This window comes from Hypanus sabinus, unplaced genomic scaffold, assembly GCF_030144855.1.
Source record: "Hypanus sabinus isolate sHypSab1 unplaced genomic scaffold, sHypSab1.hap1 scaffold_668, whole genome shotgun sequence".
Taxonomy (NCBI): Eukaryota; Metazoa; Chordata; class Chondrichthyes; order Myliobatiformes; family Dasyatidae; genus Hypanus; species Hypanus sabinus.
Window position 1 is genome coordinate 97,438 of NW_026781522.1, and position 26,762 is coordinate 124,199.

Sequence of the window (26,762 nt, forward strand, 5' to 3'; positions counted from 1 at the left end):
ACAAACAGTAGTGTCATGGAACATATAGAGATTAAAGAGGAGAAGCTGCTTGCTGCCTTACACTGAATAAAGGTAGATAAATCTCCGGGGCTAACATGATATTTTCTCGGAACTTGAGGGAGGCTAGTGTAGAAATTGAAGGGGCCCTGTCAGAAATATTTAAAATGTCCTCAACCAGGGGTGCGGTGCTGGAGGATTGGAGGGTAGTTCATGTTGTTCCGTTGTTTGAAAAATGCTCCAAAAGTACACCAGGTAATTACAGGCCAGTGAGCCTGACATCAGTAGTAGGTAGATGATTGGAAAGTGTTCTGAGAGATCGGATATTCAAGGATTTGGACAACCAAGGGCTGATTAAAGATAGTCAACATGGCTTTGTATGTGGTAGACCATGTTTAATGAATCCTGTAGTGTTTTTCGAGGAGGTTACCAAGAATGCATATGAAGGAAAGACTGCGGATGTTGTCTACATTGACTTTTGTAAGGCCTTTGACAAGATCCCACATAAGAGGTTAGTTCTAAAGGCTCAGACAGTAGGTATCCATGGAGAGGTTGTAAACTGGATTCGAAATTGGCGGTGTCAGAGAAGACAGAGCGTGATAGCGGATGATTGCTTCTCAGACTGCAGGCCTGTGACTAGTGCTGTGTCTCAGGAATCTGTGCTGGGACCATTGTTGTTTGTTGTCTGTATCAATAATCTAGATGATAATGTGATAAATTGGATCAGCAGGTTTGTGGATGACACTAAGATAGAGGCGTTGTGGACAGCGAGCAAAGCTTTCAAAGCTTGCAGAGGGATCTGGAACAACTGGAAGAATGGGCCAGAAAATGGCAGATGGAATTTAATGCAGACAAGTGTGAGGTGTTCCATTTTGGAAGGACAAATCAAAGTTCGGCATGCAAGATAAACGGTAGGGCACTGAAGAGTGCGGAGGAACAGAGGGAGCCGGGGGTTCAGATACTTGTCCCTGAAAGTGGCGTCACGGGTAGACAGGGTTGTAAAGAAGGCTTTTGGCATCCTGGCATTCATAAATCAAATTACTGAGTATAGGAGTTGGAATATTATGACGAGGTTGTATAAGGCATTGGTGAGGACAAATTTGGAGTATTGTGTGCAGTTCCGGTCATTGAACTATAGGAAGGATATCAGTAAGTTTGAATAAATGCAGAGAAGATTTACTAGGATGTTGCCGGGTCTTCAGGAGTTGAGTTACAAGGAAAGATTGAACAGGTTAGGACTTTATTCCTTGGAGCATAGAAGAATGAGGGGAGATTTGATAGAGGTTTACAAAATTATGAGGGTATAGACAGGGTAAATGCGAATAGGCTCTTTCCACATAGATTAGGAGAGATAAATATGAGAAGACTTGGCTTCAGCGTGAAAGGGGAAAGGTTTAGGAAGAGCATTAGGAGGTACTTCTTCACTCAGATGGTGGTGAGAGTGTGGAACGAGCTGCCATCTGATGTGGAAAATGTGGACTCACTCTTAAGCTTTAAGAATAAATTGGATAGATACATGGATGGGAGGAGTCTGGAGGGTTATGGACTTGGTGCAGGTCAACGGGACTAGCGGAATAAGGTTTTGGTACAGACTAGAAGGACCGAATGGCTTGTTTTCTGTGCTGTAGTGTTCTATGATTTTATGATTCTATGGAGAGGAGAGTTCTCACAGGCGAAAGGGGAATGGCGATGGGGAAGAGAGATCCCAAAGGAGACAGGGGATGATGAAGGGAGATCCCACAGGAGGAAGGGGGATGGGGAAGAGAAATCCCACAGGAGGGAGAGGGATGGAGCAGAGAGAACCCACAGGAGGAACGGACCCACAGGAAGAAGGGGATGGGGAAGGGAGATCCCCCAGTCGGCATGGGAGTGCGGGGAAGAGAGAACCGACAGGAGGAAGGGGGATGGGGAAGAGAGATCCCACAGGAAGAAGCAGCATATAGAGAGAGATTAAACAGGATGAAGGGAGAACGGGTTGAGAGATCAGCCAGGAAGAGGAGGGATATGGAAGAGAGTCCCAACAGGAGGATGTGGGATTGGGAAAAGTAATCTCACAGGAGGAAGGGGGTTGGAGAAGAGAAATTCCACAGGACAATGGGGCATGCCAACGAGAGATCCAACAGGAAGAATTCGATGGGGGAGAGAGCTCCCACAGGAGGAAAGGGTATGGGGAAGAGAGTTCCAACAGCAGGAAGGGATGGGGAAGAGAAATCAATAGAAGGAAGGAGAAGAGCCATCTCATAGGTGAAAGGGGGATGGTGAAGAGAGATCCCAGAGGACGAAGGGGGAAGGGGAAGACGGATCCCACAGGAGAAAGGGGGGCGGGGAAGAGAGATCCAACAGGAGGAAGGGGGATGGGGAAGAGAGATCCCACAGGAGGTTGGGGGGCGGGGAAGAGAGATCCCACAGGAGGAAGGGGGCGGGGAAGAGAGATGCCACAGGAGGAAGGGGGATGGGGAAGAGATGTCCCACAGGAGGAAGGGGATGGAGAAGAGAGATCCCAAATGAGTAAAGGAGATTGGGGAGAGCGATCCCACCGGAGGAAGGGGGATGTCGTAGAGATCATACCTGGGGAAGGCGGATGGGCGAGAGAGATAACACCGGAGGAAGGGGGATGGGGAAGAGAGATCACACAGGAGGAAGGGAAATGGGGAAGTGAGATCCAAAAGGAAGAAGGGGGATGGGAGAGTGAGATGCCACAGGAGGAAGGGGGATGGGAGACAGATATCCCACTGGAGTAAGGGGGATTGGGAAGAGAGATCTCACAGGAAGAGGGCAGTGTGTGGAAAAGACATCCCACAGGAAGATGAGGAAAGAGTAATAGAGAGCCCACAGGAGGAATGGGGATGTGGGCGAGATTTCAAAGAATGGAAGAGAGATTGGGAGGATTCCAAGGGTAAACGATAATCCTACAAGACGAGAAGATGCAGAATTTTTTTGTACGTGTGTGTTGGGTCTGAACAGAGGCCCAGAGGAGATGCGCCCTCGCTCTTTGCGTATCTGGAAGTGAGCAAAGTCACACACGGGGAATGGCAGTGGGAGGACAATCTCACAATGATATTTCTTTCTTTCTCACTGGGACAGTCTGCTGACGGTCTCTTGTCCCTCACCGGGAAGGGGGTGTGAATCTCTGACCCACCTGCTGCAGTCAGTGTCGGTCTGGGTGTCAGTAACAGTGAGAAGGAACATTGTCAATGGACGTTTCACAGGCAGCGAGAAACACGGCCATTCCTGTGATTTACTACCATTAAACCAATGGTCGTTGTTCACTGATCTGATGAAGTCTCCAACATCCCTTCACAAGGAATCACAGAACACTCCCTTCCTTGGGGAATTACTGGCCGATCCCCTTTTGTCACAATTCTTCACAATCTGATTTACTACAAATTTACCAAAATTCCTTTACATTGAAACAACACAATGAGACAGTTTCACAGTTCAGACTGAGAGATAAATCAAGTTACCTCAACTCCTGGCACTTGTGCAGCCCGGGTCCCTGCCGCTGGATTCCGTCACTTTGAATGTGGCATTTTCCCAGGTCGAGGTGTTTTATTGTATCACAGAGTCCAATGACATGAGACAGGACCGCGCAGTCCATCGGGGTCAGTGTCATTCCACTGAGTGAAAGTGTTTCCACAGATCCCAGTGCAGCCTGAGCCAGTCCACGATTCTGAGACTCAAACAGGTAGTGCAATGTGTTCAGGCGGCTCCTTTTACCAGCTTCACTCCATGTGTTTCTACTCTGGCGTTTAACCTCCTCCCTCACCCAGTCAATCACCCGGCAGGTCGTTTGATGAGGAAATGGACCCAGAAACTCCTCCAGGCCCCGAGCTGTCATTGGGTTGGAGAGACCAGCAACAAAACGGAGAAATACCTCAAATCGCCCATCTGTCGTGCTGTGGGCTTCAGTGAGGAATTTCAGGATATCCCCGGGATGTGGATTCAGGAATTGTGCGACTGCAGCTACAAACTCTTGGATGGTGAGGTGTGGGAATGTGTACACCACACTCCGGGCAGAATCCTCTCTCTCCAAAAGCTCCATCAGGAACCCGGACAGGAACTGGGAAGGCTGCAGATTGTAATTGATCAAATCTCCATCTGTAAACACAATCTTCTTCTCGAACACTCCTCTGAAGGCCATCTGACCAATCCTGAGTAACACATCATGGGGTTCTCAATCTCACGGCCGTGGTTTTTCAGGATGTCGTAAATATAGTAGGAATACAGTTGGGTGATGGCCTTGGGAACTCGCTGCGGGTCCCTGACTCTTTGTGTGAAGAAGGGTCCCAGTGCCAGAGCGAGGATCCAGCAGTAGGAGGGGTTGTAGCTCATGGTGTACAGAATCTCGTTCTCCTTCACGTATTTGAAAACTGCTGCTGCCACCGTCTGATCTTCAAAATGCCTGATGAAATATTCCTTCCTTTCCTCACCAACAAATCCCAGGAGTTCAGCCCAGTCACTGATCTGAGCCTTTTCCAATAAACGTAACGCAGTGGGACGGGTTGTCACCAGCACTGAACACCCTGGGAGCAGCTTGCCCTGGATTAAACTGTACACAATGTCAGACACTTCACACCACCACTCGGGATCTGGGTACTGGTGCTTGGGTTCTGTATCTCTCGGACTGTCAGAAAAATCGATTCTTTGTTTGAATTCATCTAAACCATCAAATATAAACAGCAATCCCTCTGGGTTCTTCCAGACCTCTCTCAGGATATCCCCAAAGTAAGGATACTGATACAGAATCAGTTCCCTCAGGTTTATCCTGCAGTTAATGAAGTTTAAATCCCGGAATTTGAAACTGAAGACAAACTGGAACTGTTGGTATATTTTCCCTGTAGCCCAGTCATAAACAATTTTTTGTACCATTGTTGTTTTCCCGATCCCTGGGACTCCGGCCACTGCTGCTGAACTCCCAGATTTGGTTTTACTCTGGGAATAGCTGCTCTGGAACAACTGATCAGTCCGAACTTTTTCCAGCTCTCCGCGGAGATGTTTCTCTCTCCACCTCTCGTGGTCTCTGCCTCTTGCCAGCAGCTCATGTTCCACCAGTTTCCGATCTCGAACAGTAGAAATGACCGTGAGCTCAGCATATCGATTAACCAGCTGGAAAACCTTCACCTTCTCCCTCATCAGGATCGTTTTCACTCTCAGTGTTTCAGTTTGTGCCATCAGAGCCCCCTTGTGTTTCTCTTGAACATCTTAAATTGCAAAAGAGGTAAAATGATCACCACATGACACTTGTCAAAGACACAAATTGAAAACTACAACCGGATCACTGTGGTGATATTGCAATGTTCCTACGGCTGATGGTGTGGACAATAAAACCTGGTGCGGAGACCAAGAAAATATAACACTTGTGCAATCTAATATTCAGCGAGCACTGAAGGTGAAAGTTCCCACTGCTCATCGTCATCTTCCGGTACTCTAACCTGCCCAAACGCAAAAGCCTACATGTAACCTTTGCTCTTGCAGTTCAGCCATTCTGCCTCTTCAAACTTTCCAAATCTGCGCTGATACCTCTGGATCTGAAATATAATATCCATTATTGTTGATTTTGTTATCTGGGGTATTACACGCATAAACTGGGACAAAATATGAAAAATATGGCATAGGTTCCCTGAGAAAATCCACATTGAATGTGCCGGGCAACTGCGCTCACTAGATCACTGGCAAAGGTTCCTGTTGCACTGCGACTGTAGACGGATGTATTGCAATGATATAAATAGAAAATTATAAACTGGAAAAGAAACCATCTTACAGATTGAAAAAAAAATATTTTGGACACAGTTGAAACTATGTAGCAAGAGGAGATCATATGCATGTATGTCCCCCTGTCAATTAGGTTAACAGGGCTGTGGTCAACCATAATAGGGTTGATAAACGGAATGTAATAAACAATGGAGTTGTCGGGAAGTGAGTGCACTTTCATGGATACTGGAGTCTGAGACTGGCGAATATTGAATTGGATTTCTTCACTTGGACACTGATTTCATTGGACCATGGCACGTTGTTATTCCCCTTCTGATTTCTGTCTCTGAAACTACGCTTGGATCCATAATATCAGTTTTAACATATTAACCAACGACAAGTTAGAATCATTGAAAGCCTACAGCACAATACAGACCTTTCGGCCCACTAAGCTGTGGCATATATGTCCTTACCTTCAAATTTACCTAGGGTTACCCATAGCCTTCGATTTTCCTAAGCTTCATGTACCTATCCAGCAGTGTCTTGAACAATCCTATCGTATCCACCTCCTACACCGTAGCCGGCAGCCCACTCCACGCACTCGCCGCACTCTGCGTAAAAAAAAACATACCACGGACATCTTCTCTATACCTACTTCCAAGCACCATAAACTGTGCCCTCACATGTTAGCAATTTCAGCCAGGGGAAAAAGCCTCTGACTATCCACACGATCAATGCCTCTCATGATCGTGTACACTATCACGTCACCTCTCATCCTCTGTTGCTCAAAGGAGTAAAGGCCAAGTTCCCTCAACCTATTCTCATAAGGCATACTCCCCAATCCAGGCAACATTCTTGTAAATCTCCTCTGCACCCTTTCTATGGTTTCCACATCCTTCCGGTAGTGAGGCGACAAGAAATGAGTACAGTACTCCAAGTGGGGTCTAACCAGGGTCCTATATAGCTGGAACATTACATCTCGTCTCCTAAACTCAGTAACACAACTGATGAAGGTCAATGCACCATATGCTTTCTTAACCACAGAGTCAACCTGCGCAGCAGCTTTGGGTGCCCTATGTACTCGGACCCCAAGATCCCTCTGATCCTACACGCTACCAAGAATCTTACTAATAACATTAAATTCTGCCATCATATTTGACCTACAAATATGAACCCTCACACTTATCTGTGTTGAACTCCAGCTGCCACTTCCCAGTCCAGACATCCTATCAATGTCCCATTGTAACTCTTGACAACCTTCCACACTATCCACAACATCCTGGCACTCAGAGTAACCATTCCTGCCCCTGAGCCATATAATTCTGTGTAATGGCCACAACCTCATAGCTCCGAGTAATGATCCAGGCTCTAAGCTTCGTTCATAATACTCCTTGAATTAAAATAGACTCATCACAAGCCATCGGTTGGAGCGCGTTCCTTCTCTATCACCTATCTATCCTTCCAGAGCTTGGCAGAGGGGGTGGGGTGGCTCTGTTGGTGAGGAATGATATTCAGTCCCTTGCGAGGGGGGACATAGAGTCAGGGGATGTAGAGTCAGTATGGATAGAGAAATTCTAAGGGTAGTTTGACCCTAATGGGAGTTATCTACAGCCCCCAAACAGCAGTCGGGATGTAGGGTGTAAGTTGAATGAAGAGTTAAAATTGGCATGTCGCAGAGGTAATGATACAGTTGTCATGAGGAATTTCAACATGCAGGTAGACTGGGAGAATCAGAATGTTACTGGACCTCAGGAAAGGGAGTTTGTGGAGTGCCTCCGAGATGGATTCTTAGAACAGCTTGTACTGGAGCCTACCAGAGAGAAGGGAATTCTAGATTTAGTGTTGTGTAATGAACGGAGTTGATCAGGGACCTGGAGGTAAAGGAACCATTAGGAGGTAGTGAACATAATATGATATGTTTTAACCTACAATTTGGGAAGGAGAAGGAAAAATCGGATGTGTCAGTATTACCGTTGAACAAAGGGAACTATGGAGCTATGAGGGAGGAGCTGGCCAAAGTTCAATGGAACAATACCCTAGCAGGGAAGACAGTGGAACAACAATGGCAGGTATTTCTAGGAATCATGCAGAAGGTCCAGGATCGGTTCATTCCAAAGAGGAAGAAAGATCCCAAGGGGAGTAAAGGGCGGCCGTGGCTGACGAGGGAAGTAAAGGGCAGTATAAAAATAAAATAAAAGTATAATATAGCAAAGATGAGCGGGAAACTGGAGGACTGGGAAGTTTTTAAAGAGCAACAGAAGAAAACAAAAATGGCAAAACGCCAAGAAAAGATGAGGTACAAAGGTAAACTGCCCAAGAATATAAACGTGGATAGTAAAAGCTTCTTTAGGTATGTGAATAGCAAAAAAAAAAATAGTTAAGACCAAAATTGGACCATTGAAGACAGAAAAGTGTGAATTTATTATGGGAAACAAGGAAATGACAGATGAGTTGAACAAATACTTTGGATCTGCCTTCACTCCGGAAGACACAAACAATCTCCCAGATGTAATAGTGGTCAGAGGAACTAGGGTAAAGGATGAACTGAACGAAATTTATATTAGGCAAGAAATGGTGTTGGATAGACTGTTGAGTCTGAAGGCTTATAAGTCCCCGGGACCTGATGGTCTGCATCCCAGGGTACTTAAAGAGGTGGCTCTAGAAATCGTGGACGCATTGGTAATCATTTTCCGATGTTCTATAGATTCAGGAACAGTTCCTGCTGACTGGAAGGTGGCTAATGTTGTCCCACTTTTCAAGAAAGGACGGAGAGAGAAAACAGGGAATTATAGACCGGTTACCCTGAAGTCAGTGGTGGGAAAGATGCTGGAGTCAATTATAAAAGAGGAAATTACGTCACATTTGGATAGCAGTAGAAAGATCAGTCCGAGTCAGCATGGAATTATGAAGGGGAAATCATGCTTGACTAATCTTCTGGAGTTTTTTGAGGATGTAACTATGAAAATGGACAAGGGAGAGCATGTGGATGTAGTGTACCTGGACTTCCAGAAAGCTTTTGATAAAGTCCCACATAGTAGATTAATGGGCAAAATTAGGTCACATGGTATTAGGGGCAGAGTACTGACATGGATTGAAAATTGGCTGGCTGACAGGAAACAAAGAGTAGCGATTAACAGGGCCCTTTCGGAATGGCAGGCTGTGACCAGTGGGGTACAGCAAGGTTCGGTGCTGGGACCGCAGCTGTTTACAATATACATTAATGATTTAGATGAAGGAATTAAAAGTAACATTATCAAATTTGCTGATGACACAAAGCTGGGTGGCAGTGTGAAATGTCAGGAAGATGTTATAAGAATGCAGGATGACTTGGACAGGTTGGGTGAGTGGGCAAATGTATGGCAGATGCAGTTTAATGTGGATAAACGTGAGGTTATCCACTTTGGTGGCAAGAACAGGAAGGCAGATTACTATCTAAATGGAGTCACGTTAGGAAAAGGGGAAGTACAACGAGATCTAGGTGTTCTTGTACATCAGTCAACGAAAGCAAGCATGCAGGTACAGCAGGCAGTGAAGAAAGCTAATGGCATGCTGGCCTTTATAACAAGAGTAATTGAGTATAGGAGTAAAGAGGTCCTTCTGCAGCTGTACAGGGCCCTGGGGAGACCCCAGCTGGAGTATCGTATGCAGTTTCGGTCTCCAAATTTGAGGAAGGACATTCTTGCTATTGAGGGAGTGCAGCATAGGTTCACAAGGTTAATTCCCGGAATGGCGGGACTGTCATATGTTGAAAGATTGGAGAGACTGGGCTTGTATACACTGGAATTTAGAAGGAAGAGAGGGGATCTGCTTGAGACATAAAAGATTATTAAGGGATTGGACACGCTGGAGGCAGGAAGCATGTTCCCTTTGATGGGTGAGTCCAGCACTAGAGGCCACAGTTTAAGAATAAGGGGTAGGCCATTTAGAAATGTGATGCGGAAAAACTTTTCCACCCAGAGAGTGGTGGATATGTGGAATGCTCTGCCCCAGAAGGCAGTGGAGGCCAAGTCTCTGGATGCATTCAAGAGAGAGTTAGATAGAGCTCTTATAGATAGCGGGGTCAAGGGATATGGGGATAGGGCAGGAACGGGGTACTGATTGTGTATGATCAGCCATGATCACAGTGAATGGCGGTGCTGGCTAGAAAGGCCGAATGTCCTACTCCTGCACCTATTGTCTATTGTCTCTCGCACTGTCTCCAAGCTTTCTCTATTTCTGAGCCAACCTCCCTTTTCTCCATCATATCAGTTCGATTCCCAACCCCCAGCAATTCTACTTTAAACTCTGCCCAGTAGCCTCAGCAAACCTCCCTGCCAGGATAATTATCCCCCTGGGATTCAAATGCAACCCGTCCTTTTTGTACAGTTCACTCCTGCCCTAAAAGAGTTCCCAATGATCCAGAAATCTGAATCCCTGCCCCCTGCTCCAATCCCTCAGCCACACATTTATCCTCTACCTCATTCTATTCCTATAGTCACTGTCTCGTGGAACAGGCAGTAATCCCGAGATTACTATCTTTGAAGTCCTGTTTCTCAAATTCTTTCCTAACTCCCTGTAGCCTTTTTTCAGGACTTCCTCCTTTCCCTGACTATGTCATTGCTACCAATATGTACCACGGCCTCTGGCTGTTCTCCTTCCCACTTCAGGATATTGTGGACATGATCTGAATCATCCCGGACTCTGGCACCTGGGAGGCAAACTAAAATCCGCGTTTCTTTCCTGCATCCACAGAATCCTCTGTCTAACCTCGTAACTATAGCGTTCCCTATCACTGCTGCCATCCTCTTCCTTTCTCTTCCCTTCTGAGCCACAGGGCCAGACTCTGTGCCAGAGGCGTGAGCACTGTTGCCTCTCCCAGGTAGGTCCCACCCTCCAGCAGTACTCAAGCAGGAATACTTATTTTTAACAGGGACAGCCACTGGGGTACTCTCTAGTATCTGACTCTTGTTTTTCCCTCTCCTGACCATTACCCACTTATCTATCTCCCGAGGCACCGGTGTAACTACCTGCCTATAGCTCCTATCTATCAGCTCCTCATTCTCCCTGACCAGACAAACGTCATCAAGCTGCATTGAAGTTAGATTCCCAACTTCTGTCCATAAGCGTCATAAACAATAAATCTGTTGAAGTAACAAATCTGAGATAAAATCTCAATCAAAACACCTACATTTTGAATACTTGCGAAGTGAAAGCCAACTTATAAACAAACTCAGTCCCTTCCTTGCAGAAAGAGTGCAACCACTTCAGACATACCGCACACCGCTGAGCAGTTATCAGGCGATACAGGAGTAGATAAATCACACAGAGCTGTTATAAATGAAAGTGCCATCGTAGAAGTGGATTCCGACTTCCCTAAAAATGAATCTAGATTGTCTTTATTAAGGGATTGAAGAAGATATAAGCTTTAAAATGTGTTGAGGAGAGATCCTGCTCTTCAATGTAGATAAACCATTTTAAATATGGAAAATGAAGCTAAGCTTCATAGCAGTCATGGAAAGGAAAACAGATGGCTTGAACATAGATATCCTGAAGTTGGAGAGGGATGATTTCGATTGTATACCACAGCACTGATTGAAGGTGATTATTGACCCAGTAGGCTGGAGTGATTCAAAAGTGAATAGTGGGAGTTTGGTGCCAATGTGAGCAAGAAAAGTGTAAATTGTAAAGGAACATTGAAAATCAAGGTATATCAATGGTTTTACTGATAAAAGGTGCTGTTCTCGGATTAAAGTATATATATATAAACAAAGAAAATGTTCTGAGAAGAATAGAGTAGAAGTACTTAAAATAAATTATGAGACCAGCCTGGGACATGACATGATGATGTTAATGCAAAAGCGCTTTGTGAATATATTACAGACAAGAGAGGTTCAGTGTATCTGCACACTGCCAAGAGTACACTGGAATTCAGTGAATGAGGAAGCCTCCAGGGGTGTATTCAGGGATTGACCACGTATCGGGCAACTCCAGGAAGTTCATGATACTTCACAGTATGTTAAGATCCAACCAGGGCTGTCTGCAGTTTTCCAGTGCATCAACAAGCTGCCAGAGGTCTGTTCAGTCCATGGTCATAGTGTGGAATAAATGAAGTATAGTTTAACATTCGTGCGAATTGTGCTGAGTGGGACTCGCGCTGATGGAACTGTTTCATTAATTTTAGGGATACAGCACAGTGACAGACCCTTCCAGTCCATGCGCCCACATGGCCCAATTACACCGGTGTGACCAATTAACCTACTGACCTGTACATCTGGACATGGACTGACTGAGGATAGTCAGCATGGCTTCATGTGTGATAGGTCATGTCTAACCAAACTTACAGAGTTCTTCAAGGAAGTTACCAGGAATGTTGATAAAGTCCAGACAGTGGATGTTGTCTACATGGACTTTGGTAAGGCATTTGACAAGGTCCTGCATGGGAGCTCGGTCAAGAGGTTTCAGTTGCTCGACATTCAAGATGAGGTGGTAAATTGGACTAGACAGTGGCTTTGAGGGATAAGCCAGAGAGTTGCCTCTCTGACTCAAGACAGGTGACGTGTACTGCAGGAATTGGTATTGGGTCTGTTGTTGTTTGTCATCTATATCAAAGATCTGGATTATAATGTAGCTAACTGGATCAGCACATTTCCGATGACATCAATATTGGGGGTGTAGTGGAGAGCTTGAAAATCCATTATGACTTGCAGTGGGATCTGAAACGTTAGGGAAAATGGTTGAACATGGCAGATACAAATTAATGCAGACAAGTGCATGATGTTGCACTTTGATAGGGCCAACTAGGGTCTATACAGTGAATGGTGGGGCACTGAGGAATGTGATAGAACAAAACAATCTGGGATTACAGGTACATAATTAATTGAAGGTGTTGTCACAGTTAGACAGGGTCATAAAGAAAGCTTTTGGCACATTGGCCTTCATAAATCAAAGTACTGATTACAGGAGATGGGATGCTATGTTGAAGTTATATAAGGCAATGCTGCGGTTGGAGTATTATGTGAATTTTCGGTGACCTGCAGGAAAGATGGAAATACGGGTCAAAGAGTTCATTGAACATATTGCACGGACGGTGCCAGGTCTGGAAGACCTTAGTTATAACAAAAGTTTGAATAGATTAGGTCTGTAAACCTTTGAACGCAGAAAATCGAGAGAAGAATTGATAGAGGTATACAAAATTATGGGGGGTATAAATAGGAAAAATTTAAGCAAGCTTTTCCACTGACAATATGTGGGTCTACAACTAGAGGCCATGGTTAACTTTTTAAGGGGAATATATGGGAAAACTTCTTCACTCAGATGTTTGTCAGAGTGTGAAACACATTGCCAGCACAAGTGGTGCATTCAACCTCAGTTTCAATAGTTAAGAAGTTTGGATAGGTACATGAATGGAGGTCAGTGCGAGTAGGCAGATTAAGTGGTTCGGCAAGGAATAGATGGGCTAATGGGCCTGTTTCTGTGTTGTACTTATCTATGACTTCATCTTTAGAATGTGGGAAGAAATCTTAAAATCCAGAAGAAACCCACACGGTCACGGAGAGACGGTACAAGCTCCTTACAGTCTGCAGCGGGAACTGAACTGAGATCACTGATGCTGAAAAGCAGTACTCTAACATCAACTCTACCATGTCGTCCTAACAGTGGAAGAATATTCAGCTCTCAGACAAACAGGGATTTGCTGCTGTGTCAACATCCAGTATTGTTGGAATTCACTACACATCAGCAAACTGCCAGCAACGTCTGGCTGTTTCTTGGGCAGCACGACCTTGCTGGGTGTAAATGCCACTCTTATGGCTGAACAGCCAAAATACTGAACAGAGTCATTTGCACAAAATGTCAGAAATGGTCTGAAGTGTTTCAACTCAGATACCAATTCACTGATAGTGATTTCTAGTCAAGACCATCCCTTTCCACCAACACTGACAGCTGTACTCCTACTTTCAGCAATCTGTGAACAATCGCTGTTCAACATCATTTCTGTCAAGTAATCAGTTTGAATCGCTTATTTCATCACTCACCCTTGAGTTGCGAGGATAACTCACAAAAGCCTCGGCTGACATTCATATGTTCATATGGATCAGGACCTGTTGACATCGAAAAACTTTCGTGAAATTGAATTCAACATGCATTGTTAAATCTGGTAAGTTTCAATCTGATTTAGGGCAGAGTGCGTTAGTTCACAGTACCAAATTCCTGGATTTCCTTCAGTATCCTTTCCAACTTTGGTAAATCCTTCCTCACTTCCACAAAGGATTCCCACATCATCCTCCGAGCCTGGGTGCCTTTCTCCATCACCAGACTGAGGAAGAGTTTAGAACTCTCTGTCCGGTTTCCCCACTCCGCAAGCTTCTTGACTTCCTGTAAAGAACAACAGTAAAAATCGGATGGACAGACACGAAACAATGAGGAAAATATGCTCATTGATGGGACATTCAACTAGTCTCATTGCCCAAGAGCACCGGGACAACCACTGGTCTGTCTCCTGATCCATTCTGAAAATCTATGGGGTCAGGAAATGGAACCGAAACACGAACTGAAGACAATTACAATCAGTATTATTGTCGCAGAGTGAAGTAATCTCTTTTGCCACATTTCTTCGTAACGCTTGTAGAGCTGTTACATGTTTTTGTTGGTGACGGCAATGTGAGGTAGGCATTGGCCATTAACCAGTCGATTATGGCTCATTACAACGCTACTGTTCCTGCACAATGCATTATCCCATGGACAAAGAGCTCTCTCTCTCGCTGCTCTCTGGTCTGGTTCTGTCTCTTTCAGTGTGATGGAAGTGACATGGATATGCTCAGTGAGAATATTTCCTACCCACAAACACTTGGGCTGATGACCTCTGTTGGCCGATACCACAAGTTGGAAAAGTTGACTACGTTCGATTATATTGGATTGTGTCTTGACTGGTCTCTGGGAGAACTCAGCAAATTCATGTTCATGATATTGACTGTCCTCAAGGATCCTCCTGAGTGACCCGGGCTGATGTGTCCTGATCTAAAGTGAATCCCCTGAGTTAGTTATCAGATTCTATATCATGAGTACATTCATACTGTCCTGGAAATTTGAGAAACAGGTGATAGGAAAGCTTTAGGGTGATATGGCCGATTTTCCTGTTGTGTGATTCTAATTCTAGTGTCACGACAATTGGCGAAATTCCATGCACCTGGCTGTGTTTGGGAGTAATGTGACCACATCGATGTGGTAGCCAGGTGTCCTTCCACACATGGCAGCAGAGAACCGGACATTTGCATCATCCATGAGAAGAAATGAAATTAATCCCAATGTGACCAAAGTCCTTCATGGGTATTTTGATCAGGTTTTCATTTCTAATGCTGATTCATTGAATCACATTTCTCTTAACATTGTGTTGAGCTCAGACTATTTGAACTGATGAATAATGTTTGAATCTGCAGGTCGGATTTTTCTAATTCACTGATTTTAGCCCTGGTGCAAAGGTTTTGGTCACAAATTGTTCAGTGATCAATATCATCACTGCAGTGTACAGAAACAAGAGGATGAGCCAGCTTGACTGTTGTCTCTCATCCCTCTCTTCACAAAATGAATGGTATCTCAATCACCTCGTGTTCCTGTTCACTGAATTGTCCCTCCTGTCTCAACGTCCAGCTGAGTCCTTCTACCCGTGCTTCAATCGCAGGTTTCAGTCTCTCTCGGTAGAAAATAGTCAGGTGGAGCAGCTGATAATCTTCGCACTGTGTCAGGAGATCTGAGATCGTACATTTGGAATCTGGGAATAGAAATATAAAAATGGAGTACTGTGCAACGTTGAGTGGAGAGTGAGTTGGTAAACCTGATGGGGAAAAAATTATGTTGGAAAAGGTGATTAAGGCGCATGTACCGCAGGAAGGGCGAAGAACCCATGGCAAAGATGGTGTAAGGAGTGTGGGACAGATTGCAGAGGAGGTGGGAGGGGAGTGGGACAGGTAGCAGGAAAGGGGTGCCTGGGGTGGGGTGTAGTGAGAGCATGGACACATCCAGCCCTGAGACAAGGTTATCTGATTCCAAACAACTGGCTTATTGATCATTAAGGAATATCTCTCTGGTGTTCATTCCCTACTCGTTTCCAAACAATGATTCCCCTCGCTCTGCCCCCTTCCAACTTTCAGTACACAATAAAGACCCATATCAGAGTCAGATTTATTATCACTCACACATGTCACTTTATTTTGTTTTGCAGCTGCAGTTACAAAAAATTACTAAAGAGTTACGCAAAAGTGTTGGGGACATATATGCTGCTAGGGTGCCAACGATGCAGCCAGTTAGAATGCCTTGCATGGTACGTCTAGAAATTTGCACAATACTTATTTTGGTGACATACCAAATCTCCTCAAACTCCTGATGAAATATCGCCTTCTTAATAGCTGCATCGATATTTTGGGTCCAGGTTAGGCCCACAGACATAGTGACACCAGGAACTTGAAATTGTTCACTCTCCCCACTTCTGATCTCTCTTTGAGGACGTGTGTGTTCCCTCATTATACCCTTTCTGAAGTTCTTTGGTTTTATTTGAAGGTTGCAGCTCCATCACTAGGTGATGTATCTCGCACCCGGTCACCCCCCGTCACCGTCTGAAATACTGGCAACAATGTTTATTGTTGGCAAATTTATAGGTGGCATTTAAGCTGTGCTGGCTACAAAGTCTAATTATCCATAAATCTGAACCCTCCCCCGCATCAGTTCCTTAGCTATGCATTCATCTGCCAAGTCATCCTATATTTACCCCCATGCTGGGCGGCATGACAGTAATCCTGAAATTACTACCCTGGTTGTCCCGTTTTCTACCTAGCTCCCTCAGATCTCTTACCAGTACCACCTCACCCTTTACTACCTGTACTGCTCACTCCCCCCCCCCTTTTTAAACACCATGGACCCGAATCAAGTCATCCTTGGCACCTGGGAGGCAATGTAACATACGGGACTCTCTGTCGTGCCCACAAAATCGCATCTCTGTTCCTCCGAATAAGGAATCTTCCATCATCACTCTGTTCTCTTCTGAGAACTTCCAAATGAAAGTTGGAGATGTCTTTCACCTCTGAACAGGCCCTGATGTGCAACAATCCCTGAACTTGGACTTTAATGTAACAAACAACACATTTTTTGTCTGTGTTATACTCTCAGCCACCTGATTCAGGACACCCTGCTGCTTCCACTCAGGTGAAGCTTTGCACGGTGACCTGAGTAATTCCACCATTACCGGTGACAGGTCCTTGCACTGGAACTGTTAAATCGATTGATTATTCAAGACCACTTTTCCATGGGATTCAATGAAGTTCGATGAAACTCTTCTGTGCCCATTAGTATCTGTATAAGTTACTTCAAAAGAACTATTATGCACAAACACGATGGACGTTTAATTATAAAGATCCCTGTTCTCATACCTGTAGCCATTTTGATTCAGACTGACGAATGCTGGTTGTTGTTTTCTTGTTTACTCTTTGTTCCCGGTGTAGAAAAGCTCCACCTGCGGGTGATGGTCTGAATTACACACAAGCAGATCGTGAGTCAGAGAAACGATGACTTTATAAATATGACAGAGCCTACATCCCCTGTATCAGAACAGGGGTTAGCTTAGGGACCAACCATTCCCCTTTTCCATCAACTTCCTCACCACTTCTGTATGTCTGACCAGTGATCTCTGGTGCATCCTTCTGACAGTCACACAGCAACAGAGCACAGATACAGGCCCTTCAGTCCAATTAGAAAGTGCTAACCACATTTCCCACAGAGATAATCCTAATTTCCTGTTTTGAACCCATTTCCCTCCTGGCCTCCTCACTGCATCTTCATATCCCAACTGCTTCTGGAATTATACAATTGTGTTGCCTCATCCACTTCCTTTGACAGGTCCCTCCACATCATCACAGAACTCTGCGGGAAACCGATTCTGCTCGTGTTGATTTTGCAATCTGTTTGCTATTGCTTTACCCAATTAGATCCCCTATAAGCTACGATAATCTTCATCCTGAACACCACCTATTAATTTTGGGTCATCAGTGAACTTACTGGTCAAGCCTTGTGCATTTGTATTCAAATCATTGCTATCAAATAACGAATATCAAATGTCCCAACTTGTAGCCTTGCTACAAGGAATTTTTCCTCTTCAAGGAAAAACCTTCAACCATCCCTCTTTGCTTACTACCTTCAAGGCAATCTTGAATCCATCCAACTTTCTCTCCCTGGACAAGATGTGAACTTATCTTCCAGACCGAGCTTTCATGTGGCACCTTGTCAAATGCTTTACTGTAGTTCAATGTACAACATCCATTCCCACACCCTCATTGACACTTATCTTCAAAAAACTTAAGAAGTCTTGATAAACACTATTTTACATGCTCAATGCCGTGGTGTCTCCTGATCAGACTCTGTCGATCCAAATGTCGGTGCATGACTGTCACATATTCTGGAAAATTATTTCTGGCACCTCCCCTACCCTTTTCGCCACTCACCATCGAAACGCCGAAGTGGCAACCCGTAGTAAGATAATATTTCTCCAAATGCTCAAAATTCCTCTTCCCAAGTAACCATTCCAAGAGTTTGCCCAGCACCAATGTGACACTCACTGGTCTATAATCCCCAGGATTATATATATTACATTTAAAGAATTACAGATATGCCATCCTCTAATGATTACTACGCCAGTGGCCAGAGGGGACACAAAGATCATCGCCAATATCCTTGTAAACTCCTCCCTCACTTCTTGTCGTAAAGCGGTATATCTTGGATGCTTCAACAACACCTCTTTCTGAACACTGCCATGCTACTATGCGACGTCACAATCACTGTCCATCTCATTGGTAACTCTGAAACAAAGCATTCATTAAGCACCTCACCTATCACCGCATCCTGCAGGCACGTTTCCACCTTTGCTCCTGAGTGGTCCTACCCTCAATCTATTCACCCTCCTCTTCTTCACCCACATGTAGAACCCTTCCGCTTTCCTTCATCCTACTTCCCAACGACTTCTCAAGTTCACTTCGACCTCTAAGTCAGTCCTTAAGCTACTTGAATGTTGTAACCTTTTTCCACTTGCCTAAATGTTTTAATCTCTTGTGAACCACGTTTCTTTTCTCTGAACATTTTTCCCCTTTCTGAAGCGACCTTCACAGTTCCATTGTGCATTTGACTGTGAAAATGATTTCCCAATTTGGAGTGATTGCAACTGGGTCTGACAGAAGTATAACTGGTACTTCTGGGCACATTCAGTCACACTCAAACTATTTCCTACCTTCCTTTGTACAGACATGTGATGTCTAAAGGACGAGTACTTGAGTGAATGAGACTCTCCAAATTTTCTCCTGACTGAGTGAAGGGAAACTCTGAGCCAGCAGGGTTCAATCCAGTCAGTGCTCTTAGTCTTCGGCTGTTTTTCAGTTGTTCTTTGTTTCCGGTTCTTTTCTTCCAACAAATCCCTTAGCGCAGATCTAATTTTAATCAGATATAACGAAGCACGTTAACAATACAAAGAAGAAAAGAAAATTCAGTTTAATGTTCTTGAAAACAAAACTCATTGGAATTTAAATGTTGAACACAAATATAATGTTCCGTGTAACAAAATCTGTAACTGTCCTGCACATTTTACAAAACCTGACACGGGATATAAAAGAACACACACAAAAAGCTGGAGGAACTCAGCAAAAGAGTACAGTCGAAGTTTCACTTCTAATCCAGCCAGCATCTTCAGCAATCTGTTCTGCACCCTCTCCAGCTGGAATGTATGCATGACAAGATTTTCACTGTCCCTCCGTGCATGAGAATAATAAATGAGTCCCCACTTATTGTGTGGCAATATGAGACAGACTGAGCTTCTGCTCTGGAACTTCTGGCGAGAGAATTCACTGAAGTGTACAAATGTTTGGGAAGCCCGAAAGAATGGAAAGGCTTCCTTTTTGCATTAATAGGGTTATATACCTGGAAACGTTTTCTGCACTTCGGCAATCTCTAACAGTGACATGGAGTCAAGGAACAAATAAATGCCCATCCACAATGAGAAGACGTGACATATACGGATGTCACTCCTTGATCTGAACGGAAGAAAGAGTAAACTGCACAACCATGCGAAACAAACCCGCAGACGCACGTGACGTCAGATGGGCCAAATGGCCTAATACTGATCCAGTATTTGATGGTTTTATCTGGAGGCGCCAGAGTGACGTCACATGTGAGTGAGAGCTTGCATTCAAAAGTTGTTTAGTGGAGGTTTCAATGATTTCAGGGGGAGAACGAAGGAAACTTAACGGGTTCCAGCACTGAATCCGATGTTGTGTGATGTAAAGTCCCTTGCCAGGTGCCTTGCTCTGCCATGTTGTCCGTAGAGTGGGCGGTGTGGTGCCTGTCTCGAGTTGGGACACAAAAGCCAGAATGTTTCTGGGGAAGATTGTCCAGGGTGATCTGATTTGAGGTGGTTCGGTCAGTGCAGTGTCTCTTTGTTTAGTATTTTCATAAACAACAGTTTTACTACTGTAAACAGGAATTGCCAGCAGGGGAAACACAGATTCATATCAGTTAACAGAAGACCTCTCGTCCCTGCTGTCTCCCGGTAATCTAAACCACCCCGACAGTAAGCGAATCATTCAGACAGCTGATCGCTGACAGGGATTTATTTCTTGCTCGTTGAAGTTCGCCCAGAGTCGGTTGGATGGAGTTAATTTAACGTTTGGAGGATGTCCCAGTAAAAGAACCGACACCCGAACGCTCTGCGTTGTCCGTCCGACATCCTGCCACAGCTGGCGCTGTGGGGACCTCCTGCAGGTCAGGGCACAGTGCCGAACCCAGCTGAATCCAGCGGTTTTCCTGATCGGGCGGCAGTGAGGAAGGGGCTTATTTCGGGTTTGTGTAAACGAAGGTCGGTTGCAATGGGTAAGGGCCGAAACTGAACCAGTCATCTGGGGTATCCGGGGTCGACAGTGCTGCAGGCCTGGTTTCAGTTTTGCGCCCGAGCCGGGAATGTACGATCAGTTAGTTATGATACCCAAGTTGCGAGTGTGGATGTGGGAGAAGGGAATCTGTCCACGGGTTCGATTGTGGGGTGAACAATGGGAAGGATGTGGGGTTATTGGCGGGGTGGGGGGAGGCTGGGGGCTTACGGATTATCGGATGCAGCGTACCGGGAAGGATGGATCCCGAGGCAAATCAAGTTGTAAATGACGGAGGATTTTCTCTTTGGATCGGACAGGATACGCGTCCTTACAGGAAGCAGCAAGTTCCTCTTTGTATTAGTTACTGTCTAATCTTGCTGTGAACAATGAGTTTGTTACAGGGCCCCAGAGTCTCCAAACAGATTATTGTTAGGAAAGAGAAGTTCACGGTGAGAAGCTGTTACTTGGACTTGAGTTCCGTGCTTAGTGATGTTCCCGGGGTTTCACCCATTCCTACTTGTCGTGTATATCGATAATTTATTTGAGAAGGTACAGGATATGGTTAGTAAGTCGGCACAAATTAAATTCAAGTAGTTACATTTCTGAAAGACAGTAAATATAAACAAACCCCTCTCATTCCCGCTCCCCACTCAGAACTGACCAAAATCTACTTCCAAACGCGCAAAAGCTTGAAATGAGCAAACACTGAGGGAATGTGAGTGGCTTTAAAGAGCTGGGCTGCTGACAACACATTACCAGACTTGGCGTGATTGCAGCTGGGTCTGACAGAGGAATAACTGGCACATTCAGTCTCATTCCAATTGTTTCCTGCCTTCCATTGTATAGATATGTAATGTCAAAAGGACCAGTGTTTGACTAAAAGAGACTCACCAGACTTTCTGCTGACCGAATCAATGGAAACTCTGAGTCAGGAGGGTTCTGTCCAGTTGATGCTCTCAGTCTTCGGGCTGCTTCACTTGTTGCTTTTCCCTCGTTTTCAGTTGTAGTTTCCTTCCATTTCGGGTTTTTCTTCCTACAAATCGCTCACTGCAGGTCTAACTTTAACTAGAGAGATAATAAAACACATAGGCAATACAAATGACAAAAAATATTTCTGTTTATTGAAGTTTAAATGTTGATGAAAAATATAACGATCTGAAAGAACAAATCTGAAACTTCCCCTCGCACTTCGCAATGCCTGATATGGGATTCGAAGGGGTCATCGTTCAGTTACGGCCCGACACAAAATGTAGGAGGAGAATTAGATGATTCTGTCCATCGAGTCTGCTCCATCATTCAAACATGATTTTTATTCCAACACCATATTCCTGCCTTCATCCTGCTATTGAGCAATCACGAACATATTAAAATCTGCCATAAATATGCGCAAAGGTCAGCCTCCACCACCCTCTACGGCAACAGTTTCCACACAGCAGCCATCCTTTGGCTGAAGAGATTTTTGTCAAGCAAGACTTCAGGCCCGGATGGTGTCAGCCCCAGGGTGCTCAAAGCCTGTGCCCCCCAGCTATGTGGAGTACGTCACCATGTCTTCAAACTGACCCCGAGTCTCCACAGGGTTCCTGTGCTGTGGAAGACGTCCTGCCTCATCCCTGTACCAAAGCTGCTGCGCCCCAGTGGCTCCAATAAATACAGACCGGTGGAAATGACCTCACACATCATGAAGACACTGGACAGTCTTGTTCTGGAGTAGCTGTGGCCTATGTTTAGGCCACAGTTAGACCCCCTCCAGTTCGCCTACCAGCCCCGACGAGGAGTTGAGGATGACTTCTTCTACCTGCAGAACCTTGTCTATGACCACCTGGACAAGCCGGCGAGCACTTTGGGGGTCAGGTCTTTTGACGTCTCCAGTGCGTCCAACACCATTCGCCCTGCCCTGCTGGGTGAGAAACTGACAGTGATCTTCCCTGGTGTCATGGAATATTGATTACCTGACTGGCAGACCACAGTACGTGCGTTTGCAACACTGTGTGTCAGACAGAGTGGTCAGCAGCACTGGGGCTCCACAGGGGACTGTCCTGTCTCCCTTTCTCTTCACCATCTACACCTCGGACTTCAACTACTGTACAGAGTCTTGCCATCTTCAGAAGTTTTCTGATCACTCTGCCATAGTTGGATGCATCAGCAAGGAAGATGAGACTGAGTACAAGGCTACAGTGGGAAAATTTGTCACATGGTGCAAGCAGAATCATCTGCAGCTTACTGTGGTGGACCTGAGGAGCATCAAGGCACCAGTGAACCCTGTTACCATCCACAGGGTCAGTCTGGACATGGTGGAGGATTACAAGTACCTGGGAATACGAATTGATAATAAACTGGACTGGTGAAAATACACTGAGGCTGTCTACAAGAAGGGTCAGAGCAGTCTCTATTTCCTTAGGAAACTGAGGTCCTTTAACATCTGCCGGACGATGCTGAGGATGTTCTACGAGGCTGTGGTGGCCAGTGCTATCATGTTTGCTGTTGTGTGCAGGGGCAGCAGGTTGAGGGTAGCAGACAACAACAGAATCAACAAACTCATTCGTAAGGCCAGTGATGTTGTGGGGGGTGGAACCGGACTCTCTGACAGTGGTGTCTGAAAAGAGGATGCTGTCCAAGTTGCATGCCATCTTGAACAATGACTCCCATCCACTCCATAACGTACTGGTTAGGCACAGGAGTGCATTCAACCAGAGACTCATTCCACCGAGATGCAACACTGAGCATCATAGGAAGTCATTTCTGCCTGTGGCCATCATACTTTACAACTCCTCCCTTGGGGTGTTAGGCTTGTCCTGGACTTATTTCAACTGGCATAATTTACTTACTATTATTTAATTATTTCTGGTTTTATTTTGCTATATTTCTACTCTATTCTTGTTTGGTGCAACTGGAACGAAACTTAATTTCCCTTGGGATCAATTAAGTATGTCTGTCTGTCTGTCTGCCTTTCTGTCAACACAATTTTAAAGGTAGGCTTCTTTATTCTGAGACTGTGCTCTCAGATCACAGACTCTCTGTCTAATGGAAGCATCATCTCCATGTCCACTGTATGCAGGCCTTTCAGCATTCGGTAGGTTTACTTAACCATACATCCCTCCACCACCCCCACCGTCCCTCTGAACTCCATTGACCATAGGTGCAGAACCATCAAATGCTCCTCATACATAAAGCCGATCATTCCTGAGATTATTCATGTGAATAAGCATCAACTGCACTGAACAGATTCCCAGGAACAACAGGCAAATGGATACCAGAACAATTTAGTGCCATTTCCATTCCCAGGTTAAATCAGGTCAATTTCAGGAAATATAACACATTCCAGGGTGTAATAATTACATTCCAGAATGTAATAAAAGGAAACTGGAATTATGGGGAACACTCAGCAGGTAAGGAACAGCTGTGGGGAGAGGAACACATTTGACGATTGAGGTTCACACCTTTCGTCACAATTACTTCAAACATTTTCAGTTTTTACTGCAGATCTCCAGCATCTTGAGTTTCTGTTAGATTTCCACTGCCTGGCAAACGTGTGACACTGAAGGGGAATTTACAAATACGGTTTGAAAAATGAACCCACAGACCAGAAATACTCACTCAACACCTTATAAGCCTGGGCAAGTTGACCCCCGGGTTCATTTTACTTGATCTAAAACAATGATATCCCATGATCCAACCTCACAGTGCCACACAGCTGAACCTGTCACTTACCGACGCCAGAAACCTCGCACATCGTCCCCACATCTCACAGCAAGTGGTGTATTCAGGGATATACCCACAACCAATGTCCAGATGCCCGAGACTTCTGATTCATTTGGAAGGAGGAGCATCATGTCCCATCTGTATAAGTACTAAGGATTACAGCCCAAACCTCAACTCTTGGACTGCTTGTTACCGGTATAATGATGCAGTGTTTCAGCCAATCAGAGTTCAGAAACTAACACTCCATCAACCTATGGCAGAATGGGAACATGATGATCATCTGACTGGACCAATGATCGGGCTGGAAAACCTGGGCATGTGTCACCAGATACCGGGGATACGTTTCACATTGTCTCCGGCAGCTAAACTGAACACAATTTATCATTATCTTATTGTTTAAAGAGGTCTGGCCCAGCACAATTGGCCATCACATTTCCTGTAGGCTAACAGGAATAAAACGCTTTTAATATAACATTGAAATAATAGTGCTGGAAACTCGTTTCTTCAGATTAGATTTGTGGAAAGAGAAACTGTGGAAGACCCAGTATCTGAACTGGGACTGTCCAAGATGCTGCCCGATCTGCTGAACGTGTCCAATGATTTCTCTTTTTACTTTAATTGATGCACAACTATTGACTGATTACAAGATGTTTGTGACGGCCTGAACAAAGTCGCACAAATGTAAGTCCCACATTCATTAGTTTTGTCTTCATTTCAACACAGGGATAATACAGTCAATACAGTCAGTGCTCAAAATCCTCCCCACCCCACTATCAGTCTGTTACATCTGTCTCTCACTGAGGGACCGTGACCAGAGAGCGATAAAAATGAGCACCACTCCCTGCAAGTCTCTGTTACCCTGGCAACAGAGAAAGTGGCTCTCCAAAAATGAAAAAAATAAATGAAATAACAGACTCACTTTAAATGCTGTCAAGATTAACACTTCGCCATTTTGTAACGTTGAACCTAAAATTGTAATTATTGATGCCATACAGACTGTCATTGGGGTGGTAGGATACAGGCTGGACAAAGTTTAAACAAAATGCGCGGGGAATAAGCAGATGGGACCAGATGGGAAAAGGGATCATCAATAATTTTCTCTTCATTCCAACACAGGAATAATTCAGTACACGCAGTCAATACTCACAGCATCACCACCACCCCTTTATCAGTCTGTTACATCTGCTCCTGACGCCACTAACTCTCACTGAGCAACGGTGACGAGAGCGCGATAAAAATGTTTACCACTCCGTACCGGTCACATGGGCTGTTATCCTGGCAATGCAGAAAGTGGCTCTCCAAAAGTGACCGAAAATGTAAACAGGGTCAATTTCAAACGCTGTGAGTCTCGTTATGACAATGTTAACATCATTCAATATTGCATGTGCTTGTTCAAAATAAGTCTGTGAACCTTGGCTTTCATTAATTGATGTGACCTCCCCCCCCCCCCGACTCCGCCGCGCCCCCAATCCCCCGTACAGCAATAACTTCAACCATATGCTTCCGTTAAATGTTGATCTTCCTGCACATCGGCTTGGAAGAATTTTATGTCATTCCGACTTACAAAACTGCTTCAACTCTGGGATGTTGGTGAGATTCCTCGACGGAACTGCTGCTTCAGGCCATCCCACAATATTCCAATGGGATTAGCGTTAGGACTTTGGCTCGGCCATTCTAATTTTCTTTTGAAATTATTTTCTTATTGATTTACTGTTGTCTTTTGGATCATTGACTTGTTGGGTTATCCAACTTCAATTAAACTTCAGTTGACAGAGTGCTACCCTGACATTCTCTTGTAAAGTGTCTTGATATAAAATTAACACATAGTTATTTTATAACGTTGAAACTAAAATTGTAATGTTTGCCTTTACCTTACCTCAGGCTGCATTCAATAAATCCTCTGCCATTCTTAGGTAACAAACACTGATATTGAGGCAAAAAACTTCACAATGAAGCGACAGTAATAGTTTCAAGGATTACAGCTCAAACAGCAACTCTCCCAGGACTCCTTGCTACCAGTAATATGATGCAGTGTTTCGGCCAATCAGAGTTCAAAACCTAATACTGCGTCAACTTACGGCAGAATGGGAACCTGATGGTCATCTGACTGGACCAATGATCAGGCTGGAAAACCTGGGCGTGAGTCACGAGATACTGGGGATACGTTTCACATTGTCCCCTGCAACTAAACCGAATTCAATTTATCATGGTCTTTTTGATAAATCAGGTCTTGCCCAACACAACTGGTCATCACGTTTCCTGTAGGCTAACAGGAATAAAATGTTTTTAATATAAAATTGAAATAATAGTGCTGGAAACTTGTTTCTTCAGATTAGATTTGTGGAAAGAGAAACTGTGGAAGACCCAGTATCAGGACTGGGACTGTCCAAGTTGCTGCCTGATTTGCTGAACGTTTCCAGCATTTTCTCTGGTTACTTTAAATTATGCACAATTATTGACTGGTTACAGGATGTTTGTGACGGCCTGAACTAAGTTGCAGAA

At 44.7% G+C, this 26,762-nt stretch overlaps 1 protein-coding gene across 4 annotated transcripts; it reads right to left on the reverse strand.

Moving 5' to 3' along the window:
* Positions 1 to 3,937: 3,937 nt before the first annotated feature.
* On the reverse strand, positions 3,938 to 26,280 carry LOC132389822 (NACHT, LRR and PYD domains-containing protein 12-like). 4 transcript variants are annotated; one of them, XM_059962379.1, is made up of 8 exons: positions 26,137 to 26,280; positions 21,453 to 21,626; positions 18,932 to 19,127; positions 17,085 to 17,167; positions 15,267 to 15,433; positions 13,869 to 14,040; positions 13,701 to 13,766; positions 3,938 to 5,198 (listed from the first exon to the last, which is right to left on the reverse strand). In XM_059962379.1, the coding sequence occupies exons 4-8, from the start codon at positions 17,092 to 17,094 to the stop codon at positions 4,084 to 4,086; spliced, it is 1,530 nt and encodes a 509-aa protein (XP_059818362.1). In that variant the 5' UTR covers positions 17,095 to 17,167; positions 18,932 to 19,127; positions 21,453 to 21,626; positions 26,137 to 26,280; the 3' UTR covers positions 3,938 to 4,083. The 4 variants fall into 4 exon arrangements, with proteins under 4 accessions (XP_059818362.1, XP_059818363.1, XP_059818364.1 ...); XM_059962380.1 differs by having other exon boundaries at positions 17,085 to 17,181; XM_059962381.1 differs by having other exon boundaries at positions 26,132 to 26,266.
* Between the last annotated feature and the right edge of the window lie 482 nt (positions 26,281 to 26,762).